This window comes from Cavia porcellus, unplaced genomic scaffold (assembly GCF_034190915.1).
Source record: "Cavia porcellus strain 051 isolate PalLab524CR breed Dunkin Hartley unplaced genomic scaffold, mCavPor4.1 scaffold_21, whole genome shotgun sequence".
NCBI lineage: Eukaryota > Metazoa > Chordata > Mammalia > Rodentia > Caviidae > Cavia > Cavia porcellus.
The window spans coordinates 57,380,998-57,404,630 of NW_026947504.1; the positions used below are offsets into that span (position 1 = coordinate 57,380,998).

Consider the following 23,633-nt stretch of genomic DNA (forward strand, 5'->3'; position numbering starts at 1 on the left):
TCAACAATACAAAACAGAATAAAACTAATCAAAACAAAGCATGCTGCAGAACTTCAAAACAGGACAATAGGTTATCAACAATGGCTACCATAATGTATCTTGTCATTTTCACAATAGTTGTCCATTCCCTCAGACATCAAGTAAAATGGAACAGAATAAAACCAATTAAAACACATCACTGAATAAAACAATAACCTGGACCAAAAAAAAAAAAAAAAAAAAAAACCCAATGAGAACAATATTGGATTTCAAAAACAAGGCAGAAAGAAATCCCCGTATTTGTTATATTGCATACCATCATTCTCCCAGTAGATGCTCAGACTACGGGCCTGATTCCATAGTAGAGTCAATCAAACAATACAAGCATTTAGTTGTTTTTGTACCTAGGTTGCTATGGCTCAGTCCATCTGCTGAACCAGCCGGTTGCTTGGGGAGCGGGGGCTCCTCCTGGGCCTAGCCTGGTTGATGCATCTTATGCAAACTCAAACTTAAATGTGCTTGTCCCAGAACCAGCACGGCCTCTGCTGACTCCTGGGAAAAACGAACTAGCTTCCCTCTTCCTGGGCTCCTCATGGTCTCAAAGGAGTAGTTTATGTAAATGGTATATAATACTATACATATATTTACTATTATGTTGGTAGACTTAAAAACTTGGCACTTGCTAATACACAGAAGCATGGCTGATACTTTAAAAAAGAAAAAACAGGAAAGAAAAGAATAGAAATGATAGAGAATTTAAAAAATAAAGTAGGGAATTAACACTATTAATATATTGTATATTGTTGTCTTAGAGCTTGTTGTTCAGTATACAAAATCTAGGCACAAAAGTGATGTCAGTGACAGCACCAACTTGTGGTTTTTTTGATGAATTAATCAAGATTAGTGGTATAGTTATCTATCTCACATACATATACATACATACAGTCTTTACCAACATATATACAATCTTTTGCATGGATGATTTTTGACATTGCTGAATATACTTGCTAGTTCCAAGACTTTTTTTTCTATTTTGGGAGAGTAAATTCTGTGGAATTTTCTACATAGACAATTATGCTGTCTGCAAATAGGGTCAGCTTTATTGTTCCCTTTTCCATCTGCATACTTTCTTCTCCCTTCTTTTTTCCTCCGTTCCTCCCTCTCTCCTTCCTCTCCTTTGTATCATGGATCAAACCTTGGAGTATTTCATCACTGAGCTACATCCTGAGCCCTTTTCGTTCTTTATTTTCAGACAGGATCTTACTAGGTTTTCCAGGCTGGCCTCTGACTTTTGATCTCTCTGCCTCAGCTTCCAAAGTAGCTGGTGTTACAAGTGTGTGTCACCAGCCAGCGGTTTTTATTTTCATGGTACACTGTTTAAGACTTCTATGATTTACTCTTTACTGTCCTCAGGATATCGAAGGGTGGACCTTGTCACCTTCATCTTTTTCCTTGTGTTAGGAGGAAAGCATTTCAGCCATCCACCACTGAGGATGACGTGAGCAGTATGGGTTTTACAGATGTCCATGATCAGGCTAAGGAAATTCCCTTCTATTTCTAGCTTTCTGAGAGTACCCACTTCAGTTTTCATGCCTTCATGAGTCAAGGCCAAGGGATTCTGAAGGGAAAATTGGGAAACTAATAGCTAATTCACTTTCTAGTCTTCCTCCTCAAATCATCTGCTATCGTTTATTTTTTCAAAGACATCAACAGCTGTATACACATTCTGTCCACGCGGTCAGCTACATGCAGTGGGAGAGGCAGGGTAGAGTGTGTTTATTCCATAACTGGAACCCCTGAGTTATTTTTGAGCAAAAGAAGGAAAATAAATCAGCTTACTCAGTTCCATTCAAAATACGCATTATTTTACAAGTTTAGGAATGACTTAAATTTAATCTCTGTACCTAAGGAACTCTCAGGTGAGCTTTATTGTTCTTGGCCACTTGGTGAATTCTTATGTATTACTTTAAACTAATTGTTATCTAAGTAATAAATGTACATAGTTTAATACGTCAAACAGTACTAGATGAATAGCAAAGGAGCAGTCTGTGCCCTACCATTTGCCCTACTCCTACAATGTCCATCCCTAAAGATAGCTCTTCATCTTGCTTACCATGACTTACATCTTTCTAAGTAACAGTCTTTTATTATCTTTATTTTTCAATTCTAGACATAATTTGTTGGCTTCCTACTGTGAAAGGTGAGGGTTAGCCCATCTTGCTCATCTCAAACACCCATTTCCCGTATGTCTCCTCTCACTCCCCAAAGGGTGCTTATAAGTCAGTGTTAGTTGTTTACTTGTTATTCCTATATAATGTTACTGTATAATATGCTTTACGATGTTTTTATTATAATTTATTACATGTATTATATATTAGACTTTTATTATAATTAGACATGACGACATTGTCCTGTTACTTTTTCATTTCTACCCCTAATCAATGTTCTACATAAGCATGCTCCGTGTGTGCTTAGCTCTGCTTTCTACATCCGTTCCTCTCTGCTCCACGAGTTCCTCATCACACCTGCGAAGCTCTAGCATATTCCCAGCCTATCCTATTGCGAGTTTCTCTCTTTCTCTAAAAAGATGCTCACTTTTTCTAGAACTCTTCCTTTTCACTTTGTGTGGAGTGGTTGTTTTCAGGCTTCTCACACAGGTCTTATCTTAGAACTCTTTCACTGTCATACTGGGAATTAATTACCTCTCTCTCTTCCCTGATTAAAACCTTCCTCTTTCTTGAATTACTTTTCCTTTTTGGTGAGAGCACATATAACTTCCTGAGAAACAATGTACTTTTGTTGAGATTTGTACATTTGGCAGTATTTACAGTCTACCTGTTTACTTCATTAATGGCACGGCTGGATATAAAATTCTAGGATAGAAATAATTTTCCCTTCTTCATTTTATCTTTATCTTCCAATGCCCTGGAGAAGGCCAGTGCCATTAGGATTTCTATCTTTTATAGAAGCTGTTCACTACTTCCCCTAACTCACAAGTTTTTAGCATTGTCTTATTATCCATGGGATGATAAAATTTCAAGTGAATGTGCTTTGGTATGTGTTTTCCATTTGTTATACCAAACACCTGTTCTTTAGTTCAGCAACATTTTCTTAAATTGCTTTTTGTGTTATTTCCTGCCTTTTCTTTTCCTCTTTCTGGAATTTGTATTAGTCAGATGAAGCTTTCTTATCTTGTGTCTTCTATTTTAAATTTCCTTGTGCTTCAGAAATTCTCTGTTGCATTTTTTAATTTCTGCTATCCCTTTTTACTTTCTAAGCCTTGCTTATTCTTTGAAGATTATTATGTTGAAACAATATCATGCTTTGTTTTATACACTATATTCTCTTGAATCTCTGAGAATATTATTATCTTGTGAAGTGTTTTCCTACTATCTATATCATCTCTAGTTTTTTAAGGTTTATTTTTCTGTTTACTTGCCTTTTTGTAAGAAATTATACATTAATATTTAAGAGTAAAGCACTTAGAGGTGGGCTTTTTGCACCAGGATGGGCTTGGTAACAAGTGGGTCTTTCTAAGATACCATGGAAGACTTCTAGATGTTGGCAAAGGTTCTTCTCTGAGCCATGTCAGTTTCCAGAGAGGATCTTTCCAAATTCTTACCCAAGGAACATAAGTATGGCTGCTAACTTCCCTGGCCTAAATAAAACAAGAGAATTTTTACCTTCCCTTCCCATTGGTTGGGTGGTCTCACTCCTTTCCTAAACTGTGCAGGTCTTCATCACAGTTCCTGACTTTTAGAAGGATGGAGTAGAGCCAGCTACTAGAAGCATAAGATGCAGGAGAAAATCTAGATGCTTACACGGTCCCCATGGGCCATTCAATTAATCTTCCAAAGTTTAGCACCATCCACACTCAACCTTTAGAGGTATGCAGTGTCTTCAAGTCCTAAGGCTAACAAGAGCTAAAAAAGAAAAGCTAAGCAAAACAGCTCCAAGTATGACTTGCTCTTTACTGTTCTCTGGACTCAGGTTCAATGATGTATATTGTGGTGCGTGTTTTTCTGGTCTTGTACTAATTTGTCTTTTGAATAAGGCTAAACACTATAATCCTCAGCTGACAATGGTCCTATCACTGATTTCCTGCTTTTCTTCAAACTGACAGGTTTAGACAAAGACTATTTTTTCAGTTCCTTTTTTGAGCCTGACAAAACTTTTTTTCCAAACAGAATTATAAACAAAGTTTACATTTTAATACTGGAACAGATGACGAATTGTGTAATTCACTGGATTATGATTAATATTGGGTATCTTGGTAATACTGCTTCATTTTAATTTGGCTTTGTCTCCATATAAGCATTAAAAAATTCTGTAGCCTAATATTATTTAAATTCTACATTTTAAATTGTTATTGTTTACTGATTCCTTACTCTCTACCAGGCATTAATGTATTTCAATCTTAGGAGAACTCTGTAAGATGTGATAGTATTATCTTTATGCTCTGATTAAAAAATAAGGCTTTGAAAGAGCAAGTAATTTGGCAAAGGTCATATATAATGTTCAACAAGGACTTGAAACTAGGTTTGGCTACTGCAAATATTATGTTCTTAAAACAGTAAGCTATACTGTTTATAAATATAAATCATAGTTTTATCTATAAATATAATAGCAAGGCTTTTAATAGCAAGTTTTTTTTCTAAAAACATTGTCACGTGTGGATTAGACTTAGAAAATTTCTAGAGCTACTGATTATCATCATATTCACGGCCTTTGATACTGCAGCGTTACATTACTGAATTACCTTTTATTTTATACTTTTAAAGAAATACTGCTAAGATTGCCTCGTTACTTATGGACCATGCTGCTAAATGACATGCACTGGGGATACAGTAACTTATAAAATAATGATGTTAACTTGTCATGAGAGCAAGGTGTTGAAATTTTCCTGATAAATATTGCAAAAGAAATTCTGAGGTTTGGTCTTTTCTTAGAGTAAAAGAAAAATGATATTTCTATTTCTACTATTAGTTTAAAATTCTGTAATACCCACAATTTTCATTAAAAATTATAGCTTCCCTACAACCATACGGTTGCTAATTCACTGGTTATAGGGAGGTGGTTGTTGACTAAATTTCACATTCCAATAATGTGATCAGTGAAGTGTTACTTCTAAAGGAATATAAATATTAAGTAGTAGTTTCTTCCTGAATTAGAATGCATATAAGAAAGGAGGCCTCTCCACACAAACCTATGAGCATCTTTCTGCTCAAGGGCAGACTTCTCTCCAGTTCTTCGGTCAAATCATATTCTTGGTTCAAGAAGGGTGCTGCCAGTCTGTAACTGGGCAACCAGGGGCTTCCAAATTTCCCAGAGAGAACATGATACCATCATCTGTTTCTTTTTCTTTTACTCCCATCTTTCTACTGACATAACTTATTTCTGAAAGGTCTTGCTCCTAGGTAACTCATAATTCTCCTCAGGGAGTTGGCTGATAAAGACTTAATTAAGCCTGTGACATGCTGGTACCAAACTGTACCAGTTTATGACAGGTAACTGCTAAATCTTCAGGAATTTTTCAAGTAGACTATCTTGGCCAGTTTGAAATCAGCCGTAGCAGAAGATGTTGACACCATGAAAACTGGCAAACACCGCTGACACGCCCCTCTCAACCCGATGAGAGCTGGCTTATCAGCACACCACTCAGAATCGCACTGTCCAGGGGACCTGGCATCTTCACTGGGTACTCCTGACAATCTTAAAGACTCAAAATCATTTCTATGGCTGGAATTTCTCTAACAGGAATAACGATAGAAAAAAATTATTAGAGGTTTCCCAAGGGTTACCAGTCAGGTAAAGAGCTCAACTATTTCTACAAAAGCCAGCTACTGATATATCACTGTGGGACAGACAGAAAAGTGTACAAATTAAAAAATACATTGCCTTTCTGGGCTAAGAAAGATTCCCAAAGACATACACATAACAATCCTATAAAATGTGAGTCATTTATAACAATAACCCACTGAATTAGACTGTTCAGGGTTTTCAGAGTTACTGACCAAAGCAAATAAGGAGGTGCGGGAGTGAACCATGCTGCTTAAAAACAACAAACCATGGATCTGGAGTTAACCTGTGTGCTGAAGACTAAATTTACTGAGAGTGTCGAGTGAATAATTTAGTGTCTTCTAAAACTGAAACTAGCCCCTACTTACCCTACTGAAGTTTTTGTTTTGCTGGCGTTGGTTATTGAACTCTGGGAGAACCAAGCTATATCCCTAGTCCTTCTCCTCTTCCTCCTCCGTTTCCTCTTCCTTCTCCTTGTCTTCTTCTTTTTCCTCCTCCTCTTCTTCTTTTTTATCTTATTTTGTTTGAGACAGAGTTTTGCTAAGTTGCCCAGGCTGGCCTCAGATCCGTAATTGTTTTGTCTCAGACTCCTGAGTAACTAGATGATAGGTGTGTGCCACCCTTCCTGGACCTATTGAGATCCTAAAATAATTAAAGTTGCTGGACTATTGGCTAAAGAAGGGATAAGCTAAGTCACCTAGACACATCAAACTTCATTTATTTGTGATTTTAGAATATTTTCTTTAATGGGGAAGTGATTACTCCTGCTTAATGTAAATCAGTTATTTTTTGCACATATTTTTTGTATGCTCCCTGATTTCTATTTCCAAGCACATCAGCACACCTACTCTGTACCAGGCAGTATCTCTATTGTGAGAAATGTTAGGTCTAGTCCTGAATTGTGTTTCAGAAGATTTAATCCATTTTTACCAGAAATGGCTAAAGAAGTACTATTCAAAAGCCTCCAAGAGAGTCTATCAGTGATATATGGAGGTCTTCCTTTCTGATTTTCTATAATTAGAAAAGGACATTTGAAAGCTGTAATCTTTTAATATTTTTGTTCCCAAAGTAGTTATGAAGAATCGTTTAGAAAAATGATTTTATTTCTGAGAAAATTGGAGTAGTTATTGTTGGGAGGAAAGCAAATGTAACACTATGAAGAACACATGACATATAGCTAAAATTTTGGCCTCTAATTAACATGCTTATGAAAATATGGGATCCAGAGTGATAAATATGTGTTCTTAAAAATGGGTTCTAGGAACAATAGTTACAGTAATGCTTCAAATTTGTTGTTATAGTCATTTACTATAGTTGTTTACATGTTCTTATCAAATTCATAGACACACAGAGCTCAGTTAATTATACTCTTGCAAGATATACACATTTAAAAAACACACCAATGCCTTCATTTAAAAAATTAAGATGAGGAGTGGCTTTCAAGCCAGTACATCCAGGAGGCTGAAATGTAGCAGAGATAAAAGGCAGAATGAAAGTGTATAGCACAGTTTACCCACATATGGACAGTCTGTCTGCTACTACCCAGAGCGCTCAGGAAAACACCGGGATCCATTAGTGATAGATGACTTGGCAGGTGGTTTGCCTAGAGTATCTATTACCTACCAAGAACCACACAAGACAGGAAGGAGTGTGTAAACCTCCAAGGCAGGAGCCCTAACTGAGCCCCAAACTGCGGGAGCGCAAGATGTATAGCAGGTTCACTGGACCACTAGATGGCGATCAGATTATTCCACCAGTGACAGGGACAATTGCTGCTTAAAACTAAGCAGTGCTAAATGTATTTTCTTCTTATTTTGTTTATGAAAAGTATAGGCTCCAAAAATCAGGAGCAGATCTATGTTGGATAAAGAGTCCATAACTGCAAGATCTAAGAGAAAAGAAATTATAGGAAGACAATAATTACTTATTATCTGGACTGCTTCTTGTTTAGATTTGGTTGTACAATTGCCTTAGAAACAATAGCATGAACTGCCCTAAATAAAAGCAGTTTACTATCTCATTATTTATCAAGAAATTTGACAAGACCTTACTGAAGATGGCAGACCAATAAGCACCAAAGTAAAGGGCATCTCTGAAACAGCCCAGAGCTAGAATAAAGCATCCTGCAGAAGACCAGACCGAAGGAGATAGATTCTCTCGACTCAGGATGAAATTAAAGGTAAAAAATAAAAGAAAGGAAAGAAAAACAAGAATGGAAGGCTGTAGCCAGACACGTTCTCACCTGAACCGGTCCCACTCTGTGTGAAATGCCACTGGAATCTAATGATGCGCAGGTGTGGTGAAGTGGGGGGGGGGGGGTTGGCGAGCCTGAGGTCCTCGGCAGGAGGACGCAGTCACAGAGGGGAACAGAGAACAGCATCGGCCTAGAGATCTGCACAGGCTCTGGTCACATGAGTGCAGGGAACTCAGTCCTCCGGTGGGATGGGCGATTGGTGGGCGACATTTTGGAGTAGGGCAGCATATGCCCAGAACCAGAACTGCAGCGGCTTTAGTCAGCCACTCCTAGGGTAGAGCAGATTGGTGAGAATTGCTTGGACTGACTCCTGCCCCTGTGTGGGACCCAAGAGACAAGGACGAAGTCTCTCTGAAGCTATCCCCAACCTATCCTGTCTGTGCGGCACACACTAACGTGGTGAACCAGGTCAGAAGGGAGGGGCCAACCTGCCCCACCCTGCTTGTACTTCAGTGGCCATCAGCAGATCAGCGAGGGCAGCAATCCCTAGCTAGCATGCTTTAGAGTAATTGTAGCCAATACAGAAGTACCAGGGACCCATACTATTCACTTGTCTGGAAGAAACCAGAAACATGACAAGAGGAAGAAACAAAAGGAAATCTTCAGCCTCCAACCCAAACAGTACTGGTCCAGGAGAGGTAAATACAGAAGAGATCGGGGGTTGCACACCTGCAGTTTCAGAAAAAGCAGCATCTGACATAAAGAATTATCTTCATGACATTATAAAAGAACTAAAAACAGAAAAACTAATACATGTAAAGGAAGCTATAAGAAAAATAATAAATGCTAAATACCACTCAATAGAAGAGTGGAGGAATAGAAAAAGGAGAGAAACCTTTGATGAAGACTATAAATGAACCTAGAATACATGAAACAGATTCAAAGAGATTACCAGGAAATTAAAAAAATCCATTAAAAGCTAGCAAATCTGCTTGAAAGAAACTAAAGATAGACTATCAAACCTTGAAGACAGGTTTGCAACTTGTGATCACAAAAGTAAATATCTCTTAAAAATAACAAGGAACCAGGAAGTAACAATACAAAGGTTAAAAGATGACAAGAGGATCTAAACTTAAGAATAAAAAATCTGAGTGAATAAGCAAGGGTAAACACAAATGAAATACAAAGGCTATTTACAGAAATAATTAAAGAAAACTTCCCAAGCATAGAAAAAGGAAATGATATTCAGATATATGAGGAATACAGAACTCCAGCCAGCTATGACCAAAATAGATCTACATCCAGACATATAACAATCATGATCCCAGAAATTCAACACAAGAACAGAATATTAAAAGTGGTCAAAGAAAAGAAACAGATCACCTATAAAGGAAAACCCATCAGAATTATGACAGACTTCTTGACACAAACCATCAAATCAAGCTTGGAGTGAAGTATTCCAAGCTCTGAAAGAAAATAACCTCCAACCAAGATTGATGTACCCTGAAAAACTGCCTCTCAAAATTAACAGAGAAACAAGATACTCCCATGACAAAGAGGAACTGGGGGAGTTCATGACCACCAAACCAACCCTTCAAAAAATAATGAAGGACATTCTAAAGACAGAGAAAAAAAGGTTATGGTTTTAAGAACAGTGACAGAGAGGGCTTACTGAACGGGGCTAACAGTGGAATGAAGGGGAAAAGTAGACAACCACTAACAGAAAAATAGCATAGCAGAGATGAGGCTGAGAAGGTTAGCCATAACCGCTAACATGGATGGCCTCGATACATTAATAAAAAGAAACAGAGGCAGAGTGGATCAGAAGATAGAGTCCATCAAGATGCTCATTTAACCTGAAAGAAGGCTTATGGACTAAAATTCAAAGATGAGAAAATAATGTTCTATGTGACAGGGAATGTCCATCAGCTACAGATTGGTTGGAAAGACATAACACTTTTATGCAATAAATACTCAGCTATACGGAAAGAAAACCTTGAGGCTCTTGTAGGTAAATGGATACAACCTGAGACCAAGCTCACGGGTAAAAACGTTCAGAACCACTTAGGTAAATAGCGGGTTGCCTCCCTAATCTAAAAACTGAAGGAGTTAGTGGGATACAAAATGCAGAATGTACCCTGGGAAAGTGAAAGGGGAGGAATTGTCTAAATAGGGAAGGCAGAGGGTATTGTTAATCCCATATTGCTTTCATTGCTCTGTTTAGTTTGCTACTTGTACTAGATTTGAGGGCATTAGACAGCTATCCCAAGGATAGCAGGATACTGTGGTAACCATTTTTAATTTTTAATTTAAAATTTTTAATTTCCTATTAACTTAATCTGAAACTCTGTATTGCTTTCACTGCCTTGTTTTGACTGATTTTATTTGAATCTGTTATGTTTGATAGTACCAAGTCTGAGGGTATAGGCAACTACTCTAAAGACAATAAGATTCACTATAATACCCATTCTGAGTTGACTATTACCCTCTTTTGAAGTCCTATAATGTATCCAATGTTTTGTTTTTATTGATTTTGATCCATACTGCTATGTTCAACTTTATTACCTGATGATATGGGCAATTCTACTAAAGATAACAAGAGACATCATGGTAACCATTGTAGATCACCTTGTATTATGGTTTTAAATCATGTACTATGTCCATCTTTTGTTTTGAATGACCACATTTTGTTTTTGGGTTTTTTTTTTCTCATTTGGTCCTTTTCTTTTGAAAATTAAAAAAAAAAGAAATTTGACAAAAAGTTAAAATGATCGTAGTCTATTTGTACAATTCATCCTATCCATTTAGGCATAAAGGTGTCAGCTCACAATTTATATTTCAGTTTAAAAATATATATATACAGAGGGAACATTTTATATGCAGAGGTAAAATTTTAGCTAATCTCTATTTTCTATATGTAACAATTACTTAATTCTGAATTATATGACTTTATTTCTAAATTTGTCAATTTCTGATATCTGAATTTTCAGCTGGAGACATAAAGTTATACATTTCCTAAAAAATGTTTGATCTAGAGAAAGTCCAGAAATTGCATTGTATAATGCAGACAAGTATTTTGGTTATCCTTGTAATGTTAGATGCTATAATTCTATTCACTTGTATCTTAATAACTATATGTTTTCATTCAATAAGTACAGCTTTTGGTACATAAATGCATACAATGAATAGTTTGCGAAAATTTAAAAGAAGGATTCCATTTGTTATGAAATAGTTTCCATTACCAGTGTAATTTAATATACATATAAAAGATATGAGTTATCTGTTGTGTATCAATCATTATTCTAAGTCATGGGAAAACAGAAAAATCACAGTATAGTCAGAGAAATATCTAGGAAGAGCAGCTATACAGTTAAAACACAGTATTTAAATTTTGTAGCAGTGAAGAGACATTATCAAAATCATTACTAAAATCTTTCAAAAGTTCTCTTGAGAAAAAAATAAAATACTCAATTTAGGCCTTTGATCTTAACCATAGGAAAAACATGACTTTTGATCTCGATGACATATGAGAAATTAAAATAAACTAAATGAAATTTAAATAACAATTGTATTTACTATTAGGTGCCAAAGACTTTAATGAAGCTAGGAACTTAATTCAGAGAAGAAATTAATGTTCAGCATAAAAAAGAAACAGAATCATAAGTAATTACTTTTCTAAATGATGTTATGGGTAGTGATCAACATCTATCTATTGCAAAAATAGACCCATTACACTTAACAACATGCTTAATTTAGAGCAGTACATTGATTTTAATTTAATTATTTATGTCCATTTAAAAGAACTTCAGTTGCCAGCTTACTTTGGTTTGATATTTTCCCATAAGCTTTTATAATCTAAGAGAAATATGTATTAATCATTCACAAACATATTGATTTCTCTTTTAAGGGAAATCACAGAATAATCATATAAATATCATATAAAATAGTAACTATTGATCAATTTATTGATGGACTAGTCAGTGGAAACATCTTATTAATTGGCTTTTTGCAGATCAACACTGCTGGCAAGAACCTACTTTCTTTTTGTAGATAAGAATGAAAAGTAAACAGTTTTTTTCAAGATTAAAATAAATTTTAAATAAAGCATTTTATTATATGCATATATACACACACACACACGCATACATATATATCCTTCCTCATTCATTCTTTCAATTAGTTTCAGACAGCAACTAGTCTTTTCCAGAGTTGCTGGGTTTTCCTTTTGCTTTGGAGGCCTAGTCGCATATTTCTTTCCAGTGCAGGCCTGGGTCTACTTATTGTGATTGCTAAATTTATATTATCTAGAAAAAAAGGAAGCTGATAAAAACCCTATTGGGTGCACATTTTGCTAATCTTTGGCTTAGTGATTTGGGCCTTGTAAGAGTCCGTTGAATGTTAGCTCTTCAATGCTTCTGTTGCCTGGGTAGCATGTAGAGATGTTGACAATAGAGATTGTAAAAATGACAACACATGAAATAAAGTTGGTATTAGAAACTAGTAATGAGAAGACCAATAGTTGCATTTTCATGTTGTTTTTAGTAACTTGTATATTTAAGCACTCGTAGAAAAAAAGCATATTTTTACTTTTAAACTACCTATGTGGATAGATTTATCTTTTTCTGTCGTGAGTTTAGCTATATTTAAGCACCTGTATTTAAGTCACTAAGCTAGACATTTTCTCAAATGTGGCATTTATACCTACTGTGTACCATTGTGTAAGGTCAGTACGTGTGGTACCTGCATGTGTCTGTCGCCTTCTTGTCCAATCATGTTTCTCCATTCCATGAGTGACCGCTGAAGACTTTCGAGCCCAGTTTCCCAAAGCCTGACATGACCTCCCATGTCAACCGTAACAACACCACTTTTGTCCCACTCAGCCAGCAGAGCATCTGTGTCCGAAATAGTTGATAGCCATGTGGTATAAGGCGAGAGAGATTCTGATCTGAAAAAGGAATCCAATGTGAAACTATAAAAATAAAGCAGGAGGGTGATACTTTACATTCGAAATGTTCTTTCCAGTACGTTCACAACATTACTCACCCTTTCATACATGCTCCTCCCTCACGCACAAGGAGGTGCAAGGAGATGTGTTATGATGAGACAGGATATATTGAATTTGTAAACATAAAGCAGGACAATAATGAATATAAAAATGAGCTACTTTAAGAAAAATACTGTACAATTAATCACAATATGTTATTCAGGTAATGAAGCTAGTTAAAAGTTATTTAGGTTCCTTAATTGTTATAAAAATTTTGTTATAGCCTGAGTATTTGTGTTTCCCAAAATTCACATGAAGTCCTAACCTTCAATGTGATAGTATTGTGACAGTATCTATTCAAGAACAGTAAGATAGTATCTGTTATGGTTGATATATTATGTCAACTTAAGAAATTTAGAAGTTTAAGAGACTCAGCAGGGAGCAAGGATCCTTAACTTTGTAAATATCTTCATCCTGGGTAAGAGGAGGGCACAGAGATTTCGTGTGTTACAAAGGCCCTGGGAGGAGCGGGAGGCTGTGTACAATATGAAACAGAGGAGTAGAGGCTTGTTCCTCCTTTTGCTCTGGCTGCTGCCTTGAAGTGCGGCCCCGGTGCCATGCCACCCTGCCTTGGAGCCAGTTGATTATGGACTGAAACCTCCACAAACAGTGAGCTAAACAAACCTTTCCTCCTTCATTTGGGTGTTGGGTGTTTTGTCCCAGCAATGAGACAGAAGTAAATTCACATGCTGGTCTTCAATGTGATAATATTGTGATGTTATCCATTCAAGAATAGTAATGTAATAGTATCCATTCAAGGATAGTTAGAAGGTAGCCGTCTGAAAGACAGCATTCACCAGGAAATTAACTGGCTGGCACCTTGACCATGGCTCTTACAGCTTCCATAAGAAATACATGTTTGTCATTTAAAGCACCAAGTCTATGGTATTCTGTTATAGTACATACTAAATATTTTATGTTGAATACATGTCAAAAAATGATAATATTTTTGATACACAGGGTTAAATGAAATAATTATTAAAGTTAAGTTTATCTATTTCTCTCACTTCTTCCTTTCTTTCCTTCCTTTCTTTCTTTGTAGGTGGGACTGAATCAGGACCCCCGCATGAGCTACATCCTCTGTCATTTTTCATGTTTTATTTTGAGACAGGGTCTTTCTAAGGTTGCTAAGTTGCCTAGCATATTGTGATTAGGCTATGCTTGAACCTGCAATCAGTGCTGGGATCTTTTAATATTTTTGTGGCTACAAGCACAAAATTGTATCCATGGCTTGAGTTACATTTCTATTGGAAAATGTTGCTTAAAATGTACAAATTATAGTGCTCAGCTAGGGGCTGGTGGCATACACAGCTGTTCTTCAATGATTCTTCTTATGACAGGTAAAAGAACATATAGCTCATACAGAAAATTTCCAGACTCTGAAAGAAAAAGCTCTTGGGGGGAGAAATATTGGAAAAATTATCAATGCTTCAAGATGTTTTTTAAAAAAGATACTCTTTGCTTTTGTTATTTGAGCTAACCATCTTAATAGTATAATAAGATGAAGGAAGGCATCTTGCCTTTTTCCATAAACCATGCATAAACATGTTTCAAAGATGTGGTAAAGTTGTGCATATATGTATACATACTTACATACATTCATATTCAAGAAAATAAACTTCTTTGAATAATGACTTCATGTTGCATAGTTTTTTGAAACTAATTAAAGGGTCCTAAGGAATGTAACTATGTATTGCTGAGTTATTTCATGCTCTCATACTGAGCTCTTTTTCTCTAAGGTTAGAGGAAAAGGAAGAAAGGTTATCTGCTGATGACAGCCAAGGCTGTCCCTGGCTTTCCTTTGATACAGGAAAGCTCTCCAGGATCCTCTGATTAAGATGGCAGGCAAAGCTTTACCTACCATTTTTCGGAGGGTTCAGTCACATGTGAGAAATTCCTCCCAGGGGAAGGGTAAAATATGATCCTAATCTAGATCAAAGTAGACTGCAAAGATTAGAGAAAGGAGATTTTGTCCTGGGAGACAAGTCAGGCTAAGTAGAGGAAGACAAGGCACAATGCTCAGTGAAGGCCATGCTGCAGGTGAGAATGCCTGTTTCTGTGCTCCTCAAAGACAGACACCAGCTTGATGGATCTGCTTTTGGATGCTGAATCTGGCTGATTTAAAAGCCTTTGCTTCTACCTCTGGACCAATAAAGGCAGTGAATGGTAATGAGTTCCAGTCTAACTCTCTGGGAACCCTTTGACTCCTATATGGGCTTCTTGACTGTAAATGCTCAGTAACATATTTAAGAACAATATTAAGCAAATGCTCTTAAATTCCTTTGACATTTTGAACACAAACTTCAGAAAAACCAATATATAAAGTTAATAAGTGTTAAAATTCTTATAATACTAACTGCTATTTTTGGTACAGAACAACAGCATCAGAACCGATCAAAAAAAAAAAAAAGAATGAAGGCTGGAAGGCCGTGAAACTTATACCTATTCCCAGCCCTTAGCACTTATAGTTTTCTTGAAATATTTGAATATTTTTCCAAAATGAAAATAAAAATGCCAGTAAAGCATGCAGAACAGCAAGATATAAACCAAGTGTAACCAGGGAAAGAAAAGCTTGCTATTTAAGGAGGTAAAAATTACACATTTATTCAGAGAACTTGGTAAGAATTTTTTTGTACTGGGGATTGAACCCAGGGAGTGCTAAACTGCATTCCCAGTGCTTTAATTTTTTTAAAAATGTATTTAACTTTTGAGACAAAGTCTTGCTAAATTGCCTGGGTTGGTCTCAAGCTTGTGATCTTCCTGCCTCAGCCTCCCTGGTATCTGGCATGACGGCCGTGTAACCCTTTGCCTTGCTAAGAATTCATTTTTTTAAAATGGCATGCTAAGCTATGGACAAAGATGAAATGAATTACCTGGGAACAGGGACATATCGGAGTTTCTTTGATTGAAGATCAGTGACTTCTATATACCCAGCTGTCTGTGGAGGGTTAACATCTGCAAATAAGTCATGATATGAGCCAAGTATTAAAGGACTGACTGGTATCAAATCAGGAACCCAGGAATACTTGAATACCACTAGAGGCACAAGGAAGTTATCAATAGACTAGCGTAGAGCTCTGAGATCTACTTGACAAGCCACTGGCTAAGTCTACTTTTCACAGCTGGATTGAAAATTATGTTTCTCTTAGGGAAACATGGAAGTTGTCAAAAGAAAGCATATTGACTGGTGATTTTTTAGGATCAGAAAATAGCCCCTTTATTTTCATCATCTTTGAAAGCTTCTCAAGATAGGTCAATGTCTCAGTATTTACAGTCATTTTTCTTTCCCTCCTTACCAAGGATTGAACCCAGGACCTCACACACGCTAGACAGGCACTCTACCAAGCTATACCCCTGGCCCTTAGCATCAATAGTTTATCTGAAAATAGTTCATCGTCTGAATTCTGTTCCCCTTTTTGGGAAGTGACAACCCCACTGAGTGGGAATCAATAAAAATGGTAAAATTAGCACCCAGTTTGTAATCAATGTGAGCTGGTGTAAACTTCTGGCTTCTGGCTTTGTTATGTTTTCTAGCTGGATTATGCTATTTATCTCTCTGAGGTGTGCTTTCCTTTGCTATAAAGTGGGGACATGTTTGAGCTTAATTTCACCAAATATTATACAAAGCGATGTTGCCTTTAAGGAGCTCCTAGCATAAAGAGGAAAGTTCCCTACCTATCTCTTTTCTCTCCTTCCATTTTATTTCTTTGTTTTCAAGCCACTGAAGGCCTCTGGGGACTTTTGAGCAATCCCAGTGGGAATTACAACTTGGGGTCCCGGAGGAACTGCAGAGTTAGGCAAGAGGAAGTTCCAGGGAACAAAAGTTCAGGAGGAAGAGGAGACACACAGAGAAAGGGGGCAAGGAAAGACAGTCATTCTATAATCTGTCCACCTGTATAGATAGCCGTGCCCTGAAAGCCCTTTGTCTAAAATGAACATGCTTATTGTAAAGATCACACACCTTCTGCATTGTGCAGCTCGGGATATAAGGTCAATTGTGGTTAAAGTTTTACAGTATGTACAATTTTTGACAATATTTGCTGCTAGAACCTTGCTGAAATAGGTTGAATTATTTATAGATCATGATTCTTCTGCCCAAAACAACCAGTTACTGAAGCTGTTGGGATGATTTGAGCTGCCTAACTCGTCATTTTAAACATTTTGGTGCACTTAAAGCTTTTTCTTCTCCATAAGTAGTAGTATTAAACTGAACTATTGCCATCAGTGCTTTCGGGTCACCAGGAAAGTAACATAGGTCAATTTATTTTAAATTATTTTTTTCTACATCTTTCCTTTCGCTATGAAAATTAATTCCACAGCATAGAGGGTAAGAAAATACAATAATAGCTTCTGCCTTCTATTTCAAGAGGGAGGAAGCAGAAATTGTATTTCCGGTATTAAAAAAATATTTTCGTATATCAGAAAAGGGAATTTGTGGCTAGTGGGGAAGTATTAAGAATAGTGGAAGCCATGATAGCAGAGGTAAGCATTCTTTAAATAATCAAAAGTTCTGTTTCCTGACGTGACAATACATTAAAAGCTTTATGGATATCCTTGAACAGAATATTCAAATTAAGAGAATGAAAACTTGTCTGGCTTTTTCTCCAAACTTAGTTAAGTCCTTGTCCAGGCATTTTAGATGTTTCTACACTGTAGACAGAAAAGAAGCTCTGTACATTTCCATTACATTTATAATCCAGGTGGATTTCAAAGATAGGAATAAGTTGCATTTAGAGATTAGTTCACTGACCATTAAATGGAAGTCGTGGCTGCATGTTTATCATGTTGTTCCCAAGAACAGTGGGGACCGATTATATGCACAATGCCAGGTTAAGAGTAGCATAAAAACTGTCAGGTGAAACAACCAGGAAAATCTTCAAAGAGGAGATTAAATTGTTTGAAAAATTTCAGTCTTTCTACAAACACAATTTCATGTTGACTTGCTAACTGCTAGGTTTAATGCATTTCTGTCTTTACGCACAAGTTAAAAGAGTGATGTGTGCCATAAAAAAGGCTTTTATTTATGGGGTTCCATATCATGGCATTCTCCAGTGAGGTTTTCATGCTGCTGGAAAAACAACATTGGTAATTTCACTCTTAAACAGAGCCCTATGGACTCAACATATGTATATATATATATATACAAAGAGTCAAATGGAATATTCACAGCACCGCTATGCGTAATGGCAAAAAATTGGAAAGAATCTAATGTGCCTTGTCAAAGAAGAATAAATAAAACTGTGAAAACAAAAGCTGAGCTATCAGCATGGTGATGACCAATTCCTTCCTGTACCACATTCTGCTAAGGTCTTCTGAATCCTCTGAATTAATATGAGGCTCTGATTCTTGGGCTTCTATGTTCGTTTCTATGCCTTGTATCATTAAAACTTCTAGAAGAAATCAGGGTATCTGTCCTTCATCAAAATAGGAAGAAATGTTTTAGAAGTGTATGTCTGGCACTGGATTTACATCTAGAATACATAAAAAGCACTCAAAACTCATAAATGAGAACAACTCAATTAAAAATCGACAAAGATCTGAAGAGTCACTGCATGAATAAGATACACATGAAACAGTGCTCAATGTCATCAGGTGCTGGCGAAAGTACTATAATGATAGCACCATGGAAAGGTTAAAATACTGACATGCCAAGTACCGAGAAGGTACACAGCAACTCCCATCCATTGCTGACAGAGCTGCAAAACGGTACTGCCACTTTACAAAATGGTTTGGCAATTTATTATATGATGTAAAAAAGCCATTTCTAAGTATTTGCTCAAGTGAAGCAAAAATCTATGTTCACTTAAAAAACTACACAAATGGTTAAAGTACCCTATTTATTATTGTCCAAAACTGGAAGAAATATAAATATCTATCCATTGGTGAATGCATAGGCAAGTTTTGGTGCATCCATACAACAGACTATCATGTGGCAATAAGATGAATTATTATATACAACATAAATGACTCTCAAATACATTATACTAAGTGAAAGAAACCAAACTAAAAAGACTACAGCCTACATACAGTATGATTCTGTTAATACTATATTCTGATAAAAAGCAAATGTGTAAGGACAGAAAGCAGAGCAGCTGTAGGTTGGAGGTAGATAGAGGACTTGACCACAGTGACATGGGAGGAATTTGGGAATAAGGGGACTCTTTATCAGCTGGGGTGGCAATTACACAACTATTTTGTCAGACCCACAGAATTATACAATAGGAAGGTGAATTTTACTGTGTAAAAGCTGGACTTTAATAAGAACAAGTAAATACATTAGAAGCTTTACTGTGACGTATGGAGAACAGGCAGGAAAGGGGAAGAAAGGAAGAGGTCACAGTGACAGCAAGTGATGGCAACACTGTAGCCGTGGCGCTTTGCGTGGGATGCTGGTGACAGAATGGAAAAACAGGCTATATCGCTGAGGTTCCATCCAAACGCGTGGAGGTTGGTGACGGATTAGAATGCAGGATAAGAGTCGATGCCAGATGCATGGGTGAGGAAGGTGTGCTAAGCTTTGGTTACAGAGCACCATGTTGACTCCTGGAAAGCTCTGCCAGGCTCCTCTACCTTTCTCTCATGTGGCCCTCTTTTCCTGGAACAATCCCTTCATTTGATTAACTTCTGCTCATCTTTCAGGAGTCACCTTATCCCAGGGCTGGCTTGTACGTGTCTCATTCTGCTGGTGCAGAGCCTTGTGAATATTCCCAAATGGCAATTATTACACTGTACTGCAACTGTCCGTGTGTTCATTTGCCTCTTTCACCATAGAAGACATTTTAAGGAAATGATGATTCATTTTTCAAGAGTTTCGGTTTGGAAGGGGCTAATTCTAAATATGCTTGTTTAATTAGGACTTTTCAAAGCCAGTAATAGATTATTATTAAAACATAGTTAACATTTAATTTGTAAGGGTCACATTGATATAATGAACATAAAGGCAGATAACACGTTATTACCACTGTGATACAAATAAGAACAGTCAATGACTCAATGTTCAAAAATGTTTATAATTATTTATTACAATGAATGCCAGTATGGCTCAATAAGAATAAACTTGAGATTAGAAGTCTTTGCTACAAATTTGGGTTCTGTTGGCTACTGAGTGACCCTGAGCCAGTACTTTAACCTTCCTGTGTCAGAGTTTCCTCATGTATAAATCAAAGAGCAAGCTAACAATGGGATGGATGTTTGACAATTCAGTAGATTTATAAAAAAGCAACCAGTACTGCACTTGGATATATTTTTGCGGTAATAAACAAGTAATAAACATAAATTGACCTGCACGGTACTAATGAGTGAATCAGCTAACCTACAAAGTTCCTGGCCCTGAGTCTCATGAGTTTCTTGGTCTAATAGCCTAATAATTCTTAAAGGCATCAGAAAAATATGTTCTATGTAGTGCCATTGAAGACGAGCTGACAAACATACACATGTGAAGATGAATGAGCACTTTCAAAATACACATAGATCTTTTTAAAGCTACTTCTAACTTGTCAGAATGATTCATATTTATAAATACTAAGTGGTAGTGATAAACTAAATGTCCCTTACCAAAGCTATTTATAAACATGAAAGGGCAATGATACACTAAATATCCCCAATAAAAAGTAAGCTACCTTTAATCAGCTTGGTAAATTAGGAATTAGTAAATCCTTACCTTTTGAATAGATGTCTTTCAAAGGGACTTCTCCTGGGGGCAAAATCCTGACTACCTGATTAGTATCTGAAAGAATCACACAATTGCTCTGTTTTGGAGTCTTATGTTTTTTCTTCTCTCCATAGAATGATGTACTGGGGACACTTGATTTATGCAAAGATGTTGGCCTCCTCCAAGAATAAACTTCACTGGGTGACTGAAAGAGAGGAGGGAGAGAGATTAAAGTACTGAAACACTGTATCCTGTGCTCACCATAAATTTTACAGTGCAACCCTTTAAGCAGATACCAGTGGTAAATTTTTATGGTATGAGAAAACCAAATTATTTTTTTAGCGTTTTGTGGAATGGCTGTTTCACCAATAACTGTAATTTCTAGCCAAGAGTGAAATACACAAGTTAATTTTTTTTTTATTTTGAAACAAATTACAACTAAAAAGAGGGAACACAACAATACCATTAGTTTAAAAATAATACAAAAAAATCTATATTCTACTTTTTAGCAGAAAGAGTAGAACAGAACTGGTAATTCTGAAATCTTTGGAGTATCCCTGTCTCAGAGAGAGACATGTCTCTGTTTTCCCTAAATCTAATTCGTCTGGAATTTTGTGTTATGTTTTTCTTTTGTTTTACTTTAAAATTTTACCATGCATAGTTAATGATCTTCCCAAGATCACAGACCATATTTTCCTATATTTCCTCTAAAAACCTTTATAGTCCTCTAAAGTTTTTTATATCTCATCCCTAAACTCATAAGGAATTAATTTTTGTAAATGATGGGAGGAAGAGCCCTTGTTCATCCTTTTCTTACACAGATAGCTAACTGTCAAATACAATAACCTATGCTCACCAATCAGCAATGGTCTCATAAAATACAGTCCCATACATGCACCCTTCCGCACCACAGAGGGGAGGTCTTCCCTCTGCTTGGGCTCTGATATTTCACACTTTACACTGGCTTATTTGTTGCTCATTTTAAAATTGTAATTGTTTTTTAATGTTGAGTTTCAAGAAATACAGATTCTGGATACAAGTCCTTTGATATAAAAATGGCTTGCAAATATTTTGCTCTAACATGCAGATTTATAGATATATTCTCTCTATCTCTGTCTTTCTCTCTGTCTGTCTCTCCGTTTCTCCCTCTCTGTCTCTCTCTCCCTCATCTCTCTCTGTCTCTGGGCAGTATGGATTGAACCCAGGTCTTTGTACCAAGCTATATCCCCAGTCCCTTTAATTTTTTATTTAGAAACAGAATCTAACCAGGTTGCCCATGCAGGGTCCAAACTTGTGCTACTGATGCCTCAGACTCCAAGAGTGCTGCTGTCACAGGCAGTACCCACCACATCTACAAGTCTTTTCATTCTTTAACAATGTCTTTTATAGACCTGGAGTTTTAAATTTTAATGAAGTATAACTGATCGATTTTCTCTTTATGTATCGCATCTCAGACACTCAGAAAAATATTTAGTACATGTGTGATAGTAGATATCCTAATCTTATTTTTGATAATTAAGTGCATTTTATGTTCTCTATTGAGGATGGCATTTGCTATAGGTGTTTATAGCTACTGTATTTGGTAGGAGGTTAAGAAAGTTACAATGTTTATAATAATTTGCTGCCTCTGACAAATATAGAAAAGTTATTAAGGGGTGACATACTGCTTTGTTGTGAGTTGTATATAGAATCCAAAGAGATTCACTTAAAAGCAGAAAGGCAGTGTGGGTAGACACTCCTGAGCTCAAGCCCCGGTTCCTTGTGTGGTTCTTGGGGTACACAGTATCTTTCTGTTTCTACTTTTTCACGTATAAGACTCCATAGAATTGTCATATGCCGAAGGGTTTAGAACAATACAGTGCTTTATTGTTGCACTGGGGCATAAAAATATGACGTCTTATGATTATAAAACGTTGAAAGGCTACCTGACACTACTCTTCCATTTAGCAAATATTCACTCCACATCTCCCATGGCTGGGGACAATCAAGGATACGGGTTTTACTTTAACCAGAACACTAATTTTAAAAGCTAGAGCGGATTTCTGTAGGGTAATATAACAATATCTTATACTCAGCTTTTATTTTTTTCACCTTTGTTACTGTAACATTATGTTTCCATAGTAATAGCTTAATCAGATTAAGTAATCAGATGGATTGTTTAGTTTCATCTCCACAAAAAAGTTCTAGTATTTCTTCTACTCATAGCAGCAAACATTGAGAGAGCATATTAAATACATCTCTTCCATTCAATTAATGCTGCTATAGAGACTGTATTCCAGCAACACATCTTCTAATTATATAATATGCTTGCAAATGCTTTTTTACTCAATAATTAGAAAGGCATATGGCAAAGTCCTAAGCCACATATTATCCATTGGTTTTTGGGTTTCTATTATCTTATATTCTGAAGTACCAAACCTTCATTAATTATATTAAATTTTTCAGTGATGTGAGATTGTATATTATCAAGCAGAGCCCAGTATTTTTATCTTTGAATGATTCTATCATCCCACCTAAAAGCTACAAAGGAAATGATTAAAAATAAATGTTTCATGGTATCACATGGAGCTTCACCTAAGATTATTGGATGACAACTTATACTGAAATAACCCTTGTATTTCATTTTCCCACATTTGCATCAGGGAAGGATGGTGCCCAGTTTCACATGAAGTCAATTATAAATAGCTTCTCCTTTCAAGGTAACAGTGAAAACAGCAGAAGGGCCCATAGACAAGAAAAGTTGAGACCTTAGTCCACTGTGGTATCATTTTACAGAGTGCTGCAAAGGTAAGATAAATCAGAGTGGAACCCAATGGAAAGTGAATTGGTGCTCGTAAGTGTTAAAATTTTTATTGTAATGACACTTCAATAAATTTAATGTAAAAAATTCCAAAAGATGGACTTCATTGGTCTCACTTTATTCCTCTTGACAAAGTACAGATAACACAATAGAAAACCTCCGTAAG

General features: G+C 36.4%; 1 protein-coding gene across 1 annotated transcript in view; it reads right to left on the bottom strand.

Annotated features, from left to right (window-relative positions):
* Positions 1–23,633, bottom strand: part of Vwa8 (von Willebrand factor A domain containing 8) — a 360,850-nt gene that overhangs the window by 84,921 nt on the left and 252,296 nt on the right. The window contains exons 35-37 of the mRNA XM_003477459.5: positions 20,677–20,872; positions 15,890–15,971; positions 12,713–12,917 (exon numbers count right to left, since the gene is read on the bottom strand). Of these exons, the coding sequence (XP_003477507.2) occupies positions 12,713–12,917; positions 15,890–15,971; positions 20,677–20,872 (483 nt within the window). The remainder of the gene's footprint in view (positions 1–12,712; positions 12,918–15,889; positions 15,972–20,676; positions 20,873–23,633) is intronic.